Here is a 14,823-nt window from a genome sequence, read left to right as displayed (position 1 = left end):
AACACAACGCGAAGGCATAATAACTATATATATATAAAATAATGTATAATAATGTATAATAATAATACTAATAACAACAAACTGAACACCTGTCGCATCAACAACAAACTGGTAAGTTAGGAGGAAGGTTCTTTCGCTGACGTCATATAGCTCCTCCTCGTCATTCGTCTCCTGGGTGCTGCAGCCCCATCAAATTTGCCCAAATAGCCGCGTTTTTTATCATAACTTGTAAAATAGGCACCTTCGTGAATTAATATATGGATCATCGGGAATTACTTTTTATGTTATAAAACATCACCAAAGATGTCAAAAACGTGTCATCAGCACTTTAACCGGGTAATGAGGCTCGGTGGTCGGTCAAGATTTTTTTTTAGTTTTCGCCATCCCTAGTCTAGATGTGCAAAGCTGGTAGAGACATACGCTACGTTCACACTGCAAGGCTTAATGCTCAATTCCGATTTTTTTGTGAAATCCGATTTTTTTGTGAGGTCGTTCACATTAACAAATATATGCGACTTGTATGTGATCCTCAGTATGAACGAAAAGCGACCTAAAAGTGTTCCGCATGCGCATTGCAGGATACGACGACGTCACACGCAGTGAGCATGGCCAGTGTTTATGGAAGTAAAACCGCCCGGTTGCGGTATGACCCATCCAATCTAGCTTGAATAGCTGCATCCCCCCAAATGGAAATCAGCTCCCTAACCTCTGCGTCCTTCCATTGAGAAGATTCAGAACCTTCACAGCCCGAAGCGTCCCTCGCATTGATGTCATGCGCCATGTTGTTGTAACTTTTTTTGAGAGACCCGCCGCCTACTTCAGCGCAGAATAGTGATGTTTGTGGCTTGTTGATGACGTGTAAGTCGGATGAATGCGACCTGGCGGTTCAGACTGAAGTCGCATATGAAAAGATCGGATAGGAATCGGAATTAGGACCACATATCCAAACGGCCTGGGTCGGATTTGAAAAAATCGGATCTGTGTCGTTCATATTGTCAATAAAAGATCGGATACAGGTCACATATGGGCGAAAAGATCGGATTTGAGTCACTTCAGCCTGCAGTGTGAACGTAGCCATACTGTACCACAAAAGACTTGCAGCTGTAATTGCAGCAAAAGGTGGCTCTACAAAGTATTGACGCAGGGGGGCTGAATACTAATGCACATCGCATTTTTCAGATTTTTATTTGTTTAAAATTTTGAAGACCATTTATCATTTTCGTTTCACTTCACAATTATGTGCTACTCTGTGTTGGTCTATCACATAAAATCTCAATAAAAAAAACTTTTAAGTTCGTGGTTGTAAGGTGGAAAAATGTGAAAAAGTTCAAGGGGTATGAATACTTTTGCAAGTCACTGTATGCATTCCTGAGTGTGTGTGTGTGCAGAAGCAGAGAAAGCACTTATTAACAATCGTACTTTTCTGTGTGTGTAGGGTTAGCATTCAGTAGGCCCTGTGCTTCCAACCTTTCAGTTGCGGATCAGCAGGGTTTCCTCGCTGTGTGTCAGACCGGCTGGACAAAGCCCCAGCTGTCATTATTCATTAGGTCACACACCCACAGCTTTTCTTTTCATTTTGCATCTCCCTCAATGCATTCCCACACACAGCAAGTTCTCATTTGTTTTTTTGTTTTTTGTTTTTTTCCCCTTTTCCACCTGATCCGTTTCTTTCTTCAACACAAAACCCTTTTCTACTGTAGCTCTCCGTGTAAGACGTTTGTTGTCTTTTTCGTCCCCGATCATGTTTTAATTACGATTTTCAGATTGTTGTGTTAACGTAGACATATGCTTTGTTTTCTGAACAGCTTGTGTTTACTTTTAGACTGTAAAAGCGGAGAGAATTCCCAATGCGCATGTCGTTTAGACCATGTATAATTTGTGCCTGGGAAGTCGGCCCAGTATCATAACGTCATGCTGCGGTCTGGAACTCGCAGTTCTTTTTACCACAAGTGGTTCTCAGTCCCCGTCTCACGGGAACCCTGCCGTGCACAGTTTTCAGTTTGGCCTGTATTTAAAAACAAAAAACAAATACAAAACCTGAACTCTAGAATGGCTCAGTAATCATCTGATGAGCTGAATCGGAGCAGGGAGAACAGTGCAGATGGTCGGGTTCCGGATGGAGGTGAGAGTTTACCTGTCGTAATTACTGCCTGATGTGGAGAAGCAACAATTTTGAGGATTATCAGTTCTTAAATGCATCATGTTTTTTTTTCTTGAAATACTCTGTATCTATCTGCTTAGTTACAAAACACTTATTCATTTTCTATAACAGCACTTGTTCTTCAGGCCGTTTCTATAGTAACAGCTCATTCACAACGACTTGTACGGCGGCCGCTTCCAGATAAATGGATTAAAAAAGTGTAATTGTTGATATGGTGAGTGTTTCTGGATCGAGGTGTTTAACGTTTATGGAAGGAGTCTCTGGTGTCAGTACTTTGTAACAGAGATAAAGTCGTAACTTTTAAGGGAACGTCTTCTTGATGGAGTTTGTGTGTGTTTTTTTTTTTTTAAATAAATCTTAACTTGCACAGAGTGGAAAAAAGGACAAACTTGTTTCTTGGATGTTCTATTAAATGTGATTTTAAATTAGGCACGTTCAACTCGTCCACATTTTTTGGGGGAATAAAATTGAACACAATTTTATCAAAAATGCAACATATTTATTTTCCTGTTCTTTATCAACTTAAATACTCACTTTGTTAAATTTAAAAAAAGTAATAATAATTTTCCTAATAACCAAGAATTGACCCACATTTACTGTAAAAGGTTGGAGTAAAATGTAATGGCATATTAACTAAAATATTCCTTTTATTAAAAATGAAGAAAAGTGAATAAAAAGTAGGCATTTACTTAAACTTTTTAAACATTTATACTACCTCCATTTGCTTCTCTTTTCTTGAGCTTTCTGCAGTCTGTAAAAAGAGATGTCCGATTTCTTTTTAAATCTATTTGTACAGTCAATCACACAATAGCTCCTTGAGGTCTTGCCCCCCCCCCCCCTTATTTTTTCTTTTTTCCCTGGTTTTAGAGCTGTGTTACTTCTGCCTTGGGTGAAGTCAAGCACAGTCCTGCTATTGTATGTTATTATTTAACCAATGCAATTACAGCATGGAAAAAAAAAAACTTAAGACTATGCAGCCTGATGATGATTGTGATGAGCTTTTTTTTTTCATCGATTCATATCGTCATAAATTTGTATCATGATGTATTATTACACAATATATCATTACATGCCTGCTTTAAACGGATAGTGTCTCTTCCCTTGTTCAAAGGCACGGTTATTAGGTTGCATGTGAACATAGCGTTTGTTGGTTCTGTGTTTTGTTTCCAATAAAACTCCATAATGTAGGAAGTAACTAGCTTAGAGTATTACTTTGTCAAATAGTATTGTTTTGGAAAGTGTGCACCTGTTTAAGCCAGTGTGTTGTTGTTCATCAGCATTTGGTCACCCTCACACCTTCTTCTGCCGTTTGGAGCTGGGCTCGGACTGGGAGGTGCCACCCAAGTTCCAGAGCATGTTGGAGGTGGAGTTCGACACGCCTGCCGCTTCGGCCTCGAAGACCACCGTCCGCTCTCTGTCTGTCCGAGACAGGGCCGAGCTAAAGAAGTGGATCACGTACAAAGCACACTACTCCTACCAGGTACTCTGTTCGTGTGTGTGTGTGTGTGTGTGTGTGTGTGTGTGTGTGTGGTTACCATGGTGTTTATACAGGATCTTTTATAGAAGAAGGCTGACCTGAGTGTGCAGAACAGTCTAATCGAGTGTGATCATTAGAAATAAGGACAAGGGAGTATGAATTGCACATGAATACAGAGGTATTCGTAAACATGCAACGAGAGACAGTTGCTAGTGAGAGAGCTTCTGAAAGCACTGAGCAACACACATACAGGGGGGCAAAAAAGTATTTAGTCAGTCACCAATTGTGCAAGTTCTCCCACTTAAAAAGATGAGAGAGGCCTGTAATTTTCATCATAGGTACACTTCAACTATGAGAGACAGAATGAGAAAAAAAATCCAGAAAATCACATTGTCTGTCTGATTTTTAAAGAATTTATTTGCAAATTATGGTGGAAAATAAGTATTTGGTCAATAACAAAAGTTCATCTCAATACTTTGTTATATACCCTTTGTTGGCAATGACAGAGGTCAAACGTTTTCTGTAAGTCTTCACAAGGTTTTCACACACTGTTGCTGGTATTTTGGCCGATTCCTCCATGCAGATCTCCTCTAGAGCAGTGATGTTTTGGGGCTGTCGCTGGGCAACACGGACTTTCAACTCCCTCCAAAGATTTTCTATGGGGTTGAGATCTGGAGACTGGCTAGGCCACTCCAGGACCTTGAAATGCTTCTTACGAAGCCACTCCTCCGTTGCCCGGGCGGTGTGTTTGGGATCATTGTCATGCTGAAAGACCCAGCCATGTTTCATCTTCAATGCCCTTGCTGATGGAAGGAGGTTTTCACTCAAAATCTCACGATACATGGCCCCATTCATTCTTTCCTTTACACAGATCAGTCATCCTGGTCCCTTTGCAGAAAAATAGCCCCAAAGCATGATGTTCCCACCCCCATGCTTCACAGTAGGTATGGTGTTCTTTGGATGCAACTCAGCATTCTTTCTCCTCCAAACACGACAAGTTGAGTTTTTACCAAAAAGTTCTATTTTGACCATATGACATTCTCCCAATCCTCCATCCAAATGCTCTCTAGCAAAATTCAGACGGGCCTGGACATGTACTGGCTTAAGCAGGGGGACACATTTGGCACTGCAGGATTTGAGTCCCTGGCAGCGTAGTGTGTTACTGATGGTAGCCTTTGTTACTTTGGTCCCAGCTCTCTGCAGGTCATTCACTAGGTCCCCCCGTGTGGTTCTGGGATTTTTGCTCACTGTTCTTGTGATCATTTTGACCCCACGGGGTGAGATCTTGCGTGGAGCCCCAGATCGAGGGAGATTATCAGTGGTCTTGTATGGCTTCCATTTTCTAATAATTGCTCCCACAGTTGATTTCTTCACACCAAGCTGCTTACCTATTGCAGATTCAGTCTTCCCAGCCTGGTGCAGGTCTACAATTTTGTTTCTGGTGTCCTTTGACAGCTCTTTGGTCTTGGCCATAGTGGAGTTTGGAGTGTGACTGTTTGAGGTTGTGGACAGGTGTCTTTTATACTGATAACGAGTTCAAACGGGTGCCATTAATACAGGTAACGAGTGGAGGACAGAGGAGCCTCTTAAAGAAGTTGTTACAGGTCTGTGAGAGCCAGAAATCTTGCTTGTTTGTAGGTGACCAAATACTTATTTTACCGAGGAATTTACCAATTAATTCATTAAAAATCCTACAATGTGATTTCCTGGATTCTTTCCCCCCATTCTGTCTCTCATAGTTGAGGTATACCTATGATGAAAATTACAGGCCTCTCTCATCTTTTTAAGTGGGAGAAATTGCACAATTGGTGGCTGACTAAATACTTTTTTGCCCCACTGTATATATAAAATGTATTTATTTATTTGTTTATTTATTTTTGCGGTTGAATTGTGCCACCGTTTAAGTACATTTTCACTGGAAACCATCACAAAGCATTTGAATGCAATTAGTAAGCGTCCCAAACCTCAGTGTCTCAAGGTCCAAGTATACTTCTAAAATAATTTTTTCCCTTTCCCCTTCTCATTTTTAATGATTAATAATAATAATAACGTGGGAAAATCTCCAGAGGGCAAATACATTCACCCTCCACTTTATTAGGAACACCTGTACATTCATGCAGTTATAAGCCGCCCAACAATGTGGCTGCAGCGTAATGAGGGAGAAAAAAATCACGCGGATAAATGTCAAGAGTTGTAATGCTCACGTCAAACATCACAACAGGGGGACCAATGTGCTCTCTATCATAATTTAACTGTGGCATGAGTGTTCATAGCAGATGGGCTGGTTTGAGTATTTGAACAACTGCTGATCTCTGGCGACCCCCCCCCCCCCGACATACAGCAGTCCCTGGAGTTTCTACAGAATGGTGCGAAAAACAAAAAACATCCTGGGTCTGCAGGCTGAAACACTTGAGAGACCAAACTTGATCTGAGCTGCGAGGAAGTCTATAGTAACACACGTGACCCTCCATTACAAAACCGGTCACATGGGTCAAATTTTCAAAGTTGAGTTGTGTTTTCATGAAAAGCCGGCCATTAAAAGAATCTTTCCGGTGATGCATAGATCCCTGCCCACTGTAACTGCGTCTTGAGCTAGACCAACCCAGGCTGTGTACTGTCTAGCCTGGTGTTAGCCGTTGGAGTTTTATTTTTCTCTGTTTAGTTGTACTTTGTCAGCTCATTTGTATCATTGAATTGGTTTTTTTTTTTTTCCCTTGGCTGTTTGTTGAGTGTTGGTACTTCAACAGAATATTACACTCCGTGTTATTCTGTCACTTGTTCAGTTACCGCGAGAACTTTCTCGTCTAGAAGTTCAGCACTTTTGTATACCTGACTTTTGCACTTGTTGTACGTTGCTCTGGATAAAGGCCATGTAATGGAATATAATATTATGGTGATGATACACGGGGCAACTTTTTGGGCAATGTTGCCGAGCAATGTTGCTGGGCAATTGCGTTTTGACTCTTTTCTATTGAGATTGGGCAACAATGTTTCTTTCTGAATGGTTTTGATAATCTCTGGCAACTTTTTGAGATAAGCCAATCAGAACGCGAGTATCGAGTCATGTGACCTCCGGTGAGGTTCGGATCAGAAATTTCAAACAAATATGGCGGCCGCTCAGTGTCAGTGGAGTGAAGAGATGGAGAGACTCCTCATCTGTTTTTACGCCGGTAAGTTGTTATTTTAATATTCTATATGGAGGAATTTATCTCACCAAAGCTCTAAAAAACAACAGACAGCTTGATTAAATGGTCACAGCAAAAATTAAGACATTGATTTGTTTTAGCTAACTGTAAACTGCCGTTGCTAACTGTTGTTGCCCATTGTTAGTTGCCCTGAAAAGTTGCCCTGTGTCTCACCTAGTTGCCCGTTGCCAGCAACATTGCTCGGCAACATTGCCCAAAAACTTGCCCCGTGTATCATCACCATTATACATACAGGACATGTTTTCGATGGAATAAAAACATGTATTCTATTCCCTTCTAAGATGCGTATTACACATACTGTAACTTCCATGCTAGCGAGCGACTTTTGACAGTGACGGTTTGTAAACAAACATGGCCGCAAGGTTTGCTTCGTTAAATATGGAAGATTTTGAGAGAATTTTGAAAGAGAAAAATGCGCTTTCTTATAATTAGTCCATCAAATGTGTATTATTATTATTATTATTATTATTATTATTAAGTGTTGCCAGGCAAAACAAACCTCGCCCGGTAGCACTTATGATGAACATGAAGGAAAAGATCTCAAAAAAATAAAAAATAGTTACCCTATGGGTCCATGTGGCTACTGCTTATAAATAAAATTGTTTTCTGATACCATGTCTACTCTGAGGCAGTAGCCACAAAAATGAAGCGTAATCCAAAAATGAACAATTTAAAAATCACAGAAGTAAAATATACCAAGTGTGTGTACTTTATATTATTCTACTCTTACCTCTAACAGTTTTCCAAACTGAAACCTCCGAACTGAGGCTGACATACACACGCTGTCGCCATGACCCAAACTCTTATTTCTCGGAAAAGGCCCGGCGTTAGAGCTCAGTGGAACACACTTTCCCTCGGTAATAAGCATAAACATGTCTGAAAGTGATTTCTTTAGTCTAGTCCATTTATTTATATTTATAATAATAAATCTACAGAGCGGGGACGTTTTTATCAATGGGGTTTAAAAGTGGGCGTGGCCAAAACCCCTTCCTTTGTGTATGTAAACGAACCAAGAAACCATCCAATGACAACGGTGTATGTAAATGAGGCAGGCAGTGATCCAATCAGCATGTTTGTGGGAGGAGTCTTTCCAAGGCAGCACTCCTGCAGTCTGAGCTGAGAGCTTTTTCATCTCATCTCATTATCTCTAGCCGCTTTATCCTGTTCTACAGGGTCGCAGGCAAGCTGGAGCCTATCCCAGCTGACTACGGGCGAAAGGCGGGGTACACCCTGGACAAGTCGCCAGGTCATCACAGGGCTGACACATAGACACAGACAACCATTCACACTCACATTCACACCTACGCTCAATTTAGAGTCACCAGTTAACCTAACCTGCATGTCTTTGGACTGTGGGGGAAACCGGAGCACCCGGAGGAAACCCACGCGGACACGGGGAGAACATGCAAACTCCGCACAGAAAGGCCCTCGCCGGCCACGGGGCTCAAACCCGGACCTTCTTGCTGTGAGGCGACAGCGCTAACCACTACACCACTGTGCCGCCCCCGAGAGCTTTTTATTTTTTTTTAATTCTTTTACCTTTTTTGGTCACCTTGACCGGGTGACCCTCAAAATGTTGGAGGTTCTATTTGAGACCAGCGCCCATCTATCCTGAAGATTAATCCAGCCGTTTTCCCGTAAAATCGTTAACAAAAAAACAAAGAAAGAAACAAAGCCGACCGAAAACAATACCTCGCCCCCTGGTGGACTCCGTCCCGGGCGAGGTAATAATAATGGCTGGCTTTTTTCGTGGTATATCAGATATGTTCCTTTCGGCTAGCATGATACTGAACGAGTTGAAGATGAGTCTTGTTCAATATCATGCTAACTGAATGGGATATTTCTGATATACCATGAAATAAAAAAAACAAAGCTAGCCAATGTTATTTAAATATAATCAAGACGTGACCAATATACCACTGAGATGGGCGTTTGAAGTAGTCAGATGTTACTTTTATGAAAAGTTAGAAACGGAGATATTTGCTTGTAAGGTTTACGACATAAACTCTTTAGCAACATGCTTCCAAAAAAAGATATTAAAATGAAGTTACCTTTTTAGGAACATGTCAACATATTTACAAAATGAAGACCCAAAACAGGATTTTTCTCCTTGTATCCTCAATGTATTCTCTCACTCAGTCAACAGTACCAAAACTCAAGTTCCTTGAAAAGGTCAAAAGACCCCCACCCCCCAACACCACCACTTTTTCACCCCTCTGCCATGCCAACATACACATCCTCCGCACATCCATTATCTCAACTCTGGCCTTCTTGTCCTTTATGTACCTGTACCTGGTTCTCTTTATCCTCTGATCCAGAGGATAGGCATGTTACATCCTTGTAGGGCTCAGATCCAAAAGGTTTGTGTTTGTAGAGATAGCGCTGCCTAGCTAGCAGAAGTCCAGATGAGGAAAGTGTGACTAGATGACCACCTGGATCATTTCTTTGGGTACAAAAAGGTGATAGCACATTGTTCTATCAGGCCCAGTCTGGCATGTGCAGCTGGAAAAAAAGATGAGTTCATTGAGCTGTAGGAAACCAATACAGCAGAAGATATTCGGTCTCTTTCATTAAATTTAGTCTAGCCTGTCACCTGCAGCCACTGTAGGCACTATGCTTGCCGGTTTAAAAATAAAAGGCATGAAAAAGAAAGGCCTATATGCGTCTGTACACATTAATTACATGTCAGTTCTTTGTCTGTCTTGGAACTGAATGTGACGAACATCTGTTCCTGGTTTACGGTTGCGTACTTGTGTGCCTTCAGTGCTATACATTGCCCATACAGTGAATAAAAAAGTAATGTTAAGCTTCTGTAAGACTTTGATATGTATACTCAATAACAACATCCACGACACACTACAGTACGGAAGCCGCGAGAGGCCCTTCATATAATCTTTTTTTTATTCACCTTGTTATCCTGAGATAACGACATAATTAATTCAGGATCTCGAGAAAACAACACAACTAATTCGAGATCTCGAGAAAACAAAACCGTTATTCCGAGATAACACAACTAATTCGAGATCTCGAGAAAACAAAACCGTTATCCTGAGATAACGACATAATTAATTCAGGATCTCGAGAAAACAGCACAACTAATTCGAGATCTCGAGAAAACAAAACCGTTATTCCGAGATAACGACATAATTAATTCAGGATCTCGAGAAAACAGCACAACTAATTCGAGATCTCGAGAAAACAAAACCGTTATTCCGAGATAACGACATAATTAATTCAGGATCTCGAGAAAACAGCACAACTAATTCGAGATCTCGAGAAAACAAAACCGTTATTCCGAGATAACGACATAATTAATTCAGGATCTCGAGAAAACAACACAACTAATTCGAGATCTCGAGAAAACAAAACCGTTATTCCGAGACAACGACATAATCAATTCAGGATCTCGAGAAAACAACACAACTAATTCGAGATCTTGAGAAAACAAAACCATTATTTTGAGATCTTGAGAAAACAAAACAATTATTTCATGATCTCGAGTAAACAGCTGAGAAATGGTTCATTCAGGTGCGCCAAGAGACTTGTGATATGCTGACTTTGGGGCTATTTCTCATTCTGTATAGACGCAACTTTGGTCATTAGAATGTCTGGAATAATCGATCACCTAATAAGGCAATATTTTGATCAGGGGTTGACACAGGGAGAGATTGCATTAAGTCTTTTAATAAGGGATAATTTCAAAATTAGTCCGCGGCACCTCCGCAGAAGACTGGCCCGCCAATTTCTAAGTCTTCGTTGTCTGACCCACAGGGGGCGCAGCTCTGCTAGAAATCTCAGCTGTTTTCTCGAGATCATGAAATAATTGTTTTTTTTCGAGATCACGGAATAATTGTCTTGTTTTCTCGAGATCACGGAATAATTTTTTTTTTTCTCGAGATCTCGAATTAGTTGTGTTGTTTTCTCGAGATCCTGAATTAATTATGTCGTTATCTCGGGATAACAAGGTGAATAAAAAAAGATTATATGAAGGGCCTCTCGCAGCTTCCGTACTACAGAAAGATCATTAAAAGATAAAAATGTGACTCCCCTTTCAAGCTTTCACTTGGCTGACATTCGTGGAATCGGCAGCTGAGCACTTTCCATGTCGAATTCAGTATCAGTCTTTTTTGGGTCAAAGTCATCCTCGAATTCATCTTCGTTGTTATTGATGTATCAGTTAATCATAACGATAGCTAAAGAGCTTTGTGATTTTCTTCTGCGATGGTTCATACAGGAACTGTGTTATGCGTCGTCCAGTTTGGGTGTCTTTGTGCCCATGATGGCCTCACATTCCTGTTCTTGGCTGCTGTTGTAGCCCATCCGCCTCAACACCTGATATGCATTTTGAGATGCTTTTCTGCTCACCACGGATGTAAAGACTGATTAGCTCATCCGGCCGACGGGTGAGGAGTTCATGCCATCATGTGTTATCCGTCGTCCGTCCGGCGTCGTCCACATTTCATGAAAATCGCTTCTTCTCTCTGGATTCTTCACTGATTTTTATTCGTTTTGCCAGGAAGGTAGGTCTGCCTGGGGTGCATATGGCTTCTACACAAATTTGCGTAATTGCAGTTAATAATGAAGATATGGAGTCATTAAGCCCTAACGAGCAGCTTCATCACAAATCGCTTCTTCTCCCTCAATTCTTCACCAATTTTGATTCTTTCCAGCATGAAGGTAGAGGGGTACCTAGGGTGCATATAACTTCTACCCAGATTTGCTTAATTAATGAAGTGATGGACTAATAAAGCCTTAATGAGCAGTTCAACAAAAATCGCTTCTTCTCGGTCAGTTCTTCGCCGTTTTGGATTTTTTTTTTTTTCTGCCGAATAGGTCGGTATTCCTAGGGTGTATGTAGCTTGCAAGAATTATTGTGCAAGGTGGCCCACTTCAGATCGTTTCTTCTGGACTAGACGGGGCCGGAGTGAGCTACGTCATCATTGACGGTCTCGTTATATGAGTTACTATGGACTTCCTGGAAGCTCAAACCTATCTGGATATTTTCCTTTGACCCGTTTTATCAACAAGCTGTTTTCAACTCACTGGTTTATTTATTTATTTATTTTTTGTGTTAGCACGATTCGTGTGAAATTTCCAGGAGACCAGCAGTTCCTCAAATACTCAAACCAGCCCATCTGGCACCAACAACCATTCCACACTGAAACTCACTGAGATCCCTGCCCTTTTTTTTTTTTTTTTTGGTGAACATTTCCAGAATCTCTTGACCCGTATCAGCATGATTGGCTGATTTTAGAGATGAGATGAGATGAATGTGCAGGCGTACAGGTATTCCGAATAAAGTGGAGGGTGTGTATATCCTGTTGGTTCATGTTAATCTACCTACAGTATAGGATAACTGTTAATCTACTAGCATTCAATTTAAATGAGTGATCTTTCTTGCCTCCTCCATTTTGGAAAATTTTACTTTGAGTTAGATCAGGGTCTGCAGGGTTTCCCCAGGTTTCATCTCATTCATCTCATTATCTGTAGCCGCTTTATCCTTCTACAGGGTCGCAGGCAAGCTGGAGCCTATCCCAGCTAACTACGGGCGAAAGGCGGGGTACACCCTGGACAAGTCGCCAGGTCATCACAGGGCTGACACATAGACACAGACAACCATTCACACTCACATTCACACCTACGCTCAATTTAGAGTCACCAGTTAACCTAACCTGCATGTCTTTGGACTGTGGGGGAAACCGGAGCACCCGGAGGAAACCCACGCGGACACGGGGAGAACATGCAAACTCCACACAGAAAGGCCCTCGCCGGCCACGGGGCTCGAACCCGGACCTTCTTGCTGTGAGGCGACAGCGCTAACCACTACACCACCGTGCCGCCCTTCCCCAGGTTTGACCACCATAAATTTAAGACCTTTTTAAGACCACTTAAATGAGAATTAAGACCTACATCGCAGCCATTATGCGGTTGTAGAACTCCAGATCAAATTCACAATAATGACAAATGTTTAAAAGTAAAAATACTTTTATTATAAAAGTTATATACTTAAAAGTCATTATGTGCATTGCTTGTCAAATCTTCACATTCAAGACAAGCAAGACCGAATTGTGTTATGTAAGACGTTTTGTTTTTTCCACAGGAGAATGTTGTAGCGACTTCCGAGTCTGGGAACACAGCCTTAAAGAGTTCGCTTATGCCCTCATTCGAGCTGTACGAGTGGTGTTCCGTAATTGTTTTTAAAATCCAGAGCACCTCTGCCCGAAGTGTCGGGGTTCCACCGACACCCATCATGCCGCTGCTCGGCCCTTGTGTTGTTGCTAGCCTTGCCGATGGTGTCTGGCTTGGCTGATGCTGCTGACGTTCGACAGCGGTGCTAGTGCCAACTCCAGGTGCATTCGCAGATTGAACCGTGCAGAACTGAGCGATGGGCTGGTGGAGGTGGAGGGCAGATGCAATGTGCTTTGAGCTCTTCATGTGAGACTCCAAAGCGAAATGACCTATAGTGGACAACTTGAAGGTCTTTCGACAAACACAGCATCTTGCTTCAATGTCGCTTCCAGGAACCTCCCTCACCCAATCACGATATCTTTCATCTGAAAGCCACTGCTGATTAAAACGACACTTCCCCATGCTGCGATTCGCCGAGTCTCCTCTCCACCACGAACTCCAACGATTGCGCCAGCGCGAAAATGTATCAATATTGTTTCTTTCTTTGCGCGTACTCCAAGAAATTCACTGATGTTACACAAAACCCACGTTTTCACATTGTAGAATAGTATGAGTAAATTTAAGACCTTTGTTTAAAAAATTAAGACTTGGGCAAAGCAATTTAAGACTTTTTAAGGCCTTAATTTTGGAATATTAAATTTAAGACTTTTAAGACCCCGCGGCTAACATGGTCTGTGTTTTCAGAAGAAAGAGACACATTCTAAAAAGTTTTCCCTCGGCCATGTCATTTTGTGACCATTTCTTTGTACTTGGTCACAAATACTTTTTGAGTGTGTAATCCACAGCGCCTCGAGTTCGTCTCCGCTCTCTGATACTGCGCTGCACACTCAGGTTTGCTGCACTTTGTTGGGCACGGCGGTGTAGTGGTTAGCGCTGTCGCCTCACAGCAAGAAGGTCTGGGTTCGAGCCCCGTGGCTGGCGAGGGCCTTTCTGTGTGGAGTTTGCATGTTCTCCCCGTGTCCGCGTGGGTTTCCTCCGGGTGCTCCGGTTTCCCCCACAGTCCAAAGACATGCAGGTTAGGTTAACTGGTGACTCTAAATTGACCGTAGGTGTGAATGTGAGTGTGAATGGTTGTCTGTGTCTATGTGTCAGCCCTGTGATGACCTGGCGACTTGTCCAGGGTGTACCCCGCCTTTCGCCCGTAGTCAGCTGGGATAGGCTCCAGCTCGCCCGCGACCCTGTAGGACAGGATAAAGTGGCTACAGATAATGAGATGAGATATGATAAATCGAAACTAAACTACGGATGAAGCTACACAAGCCCAGTGTGTGGTTTGTGCTGCAGCTGGTGCCCATTTGGCTGTTTTGAATGATTTGTGTGTCTTTTGGGAATGACTCACCTTCCTGCTAAAGATCATCAGCCATTTGACAGTCACTGAAAGACAGGCAGTCACCCTCCAGCAACCTGCTGTCTGAGCTACAATCCAAACATGTCATTAAGGTGGCGAGAGCCGTCGCCCACAAACATCTGCTCCGATTACAGCTCCTCAGACGTGGAGGAAATGGCTCGTCTTCGCAGGAGGGCGTTAGAAGCTGTGTGGAGGTTGAGGAAGACTTGCTCACTTATACTGCTCTAAGGCCTCCGGAGGAGACGAAAGGGATTGTAGTGTCTCGGTTACCACATGCGCTGTGTCATGCAGTGTTGCAGTCGAGTCACTAAACCTCCGGTCCGGGTCCAGTCTCGAGTCCCTAGTGTTCAAGTCATTAAAGAAAATTTCGAGTCGAGTCCGACACAAGCCCCACCCACTTTCAGCAGGGCAAATAACATGAGAGAGGGTTAACGCTGGCGAG

The 14,823-nt window shown here is 42.3% G+C and overlaps 1 protein-coding gene across 9 annotated transcripts in view; it reads left to right on the top strand.

The window, feature by feature from the left end:
• ston2 (stonin 2) overlaps positions 1-14,823 on the top strand; it is a 176,363-nt gene that overhangs the window by 157,153 nt on the left and 4,387 nt on the right. For all 9 annotated transcript variants that reach the window (XM_060933719.1, XM_060933721.1, XM_060933723.1 and 6 more), the window contains one exon: positions 3,439-3,641. In XM_060933719.1, coding sequence (XP_060789702.1) covers positions 3,439-3,641 — 203 coding nt within the window. The remainder of the gene's footprint in view (positions 1-3,438; positions 3,642-14,823) is intronic.

The sequence above is a fragment of the Neoarius graeffei genome, chromosome 11 (genome assembly GCF_027579695.1).
Source record: "Neoarius graeffei isolate fNeoGra1 chromosome 11, fNeoGra1.pri, whole genome shotgun sequence".
NCBI classification, from domain to species: domain Eukaryota; kingdom Metazoa; phylum Chordata; class Actinopteri; order Siluriformes; family Ariidae; genus Neoarius; species Neoarius graeffei.
This window is presented reverse-complemented; position numbering and strand designations above follow the sequence as displayed.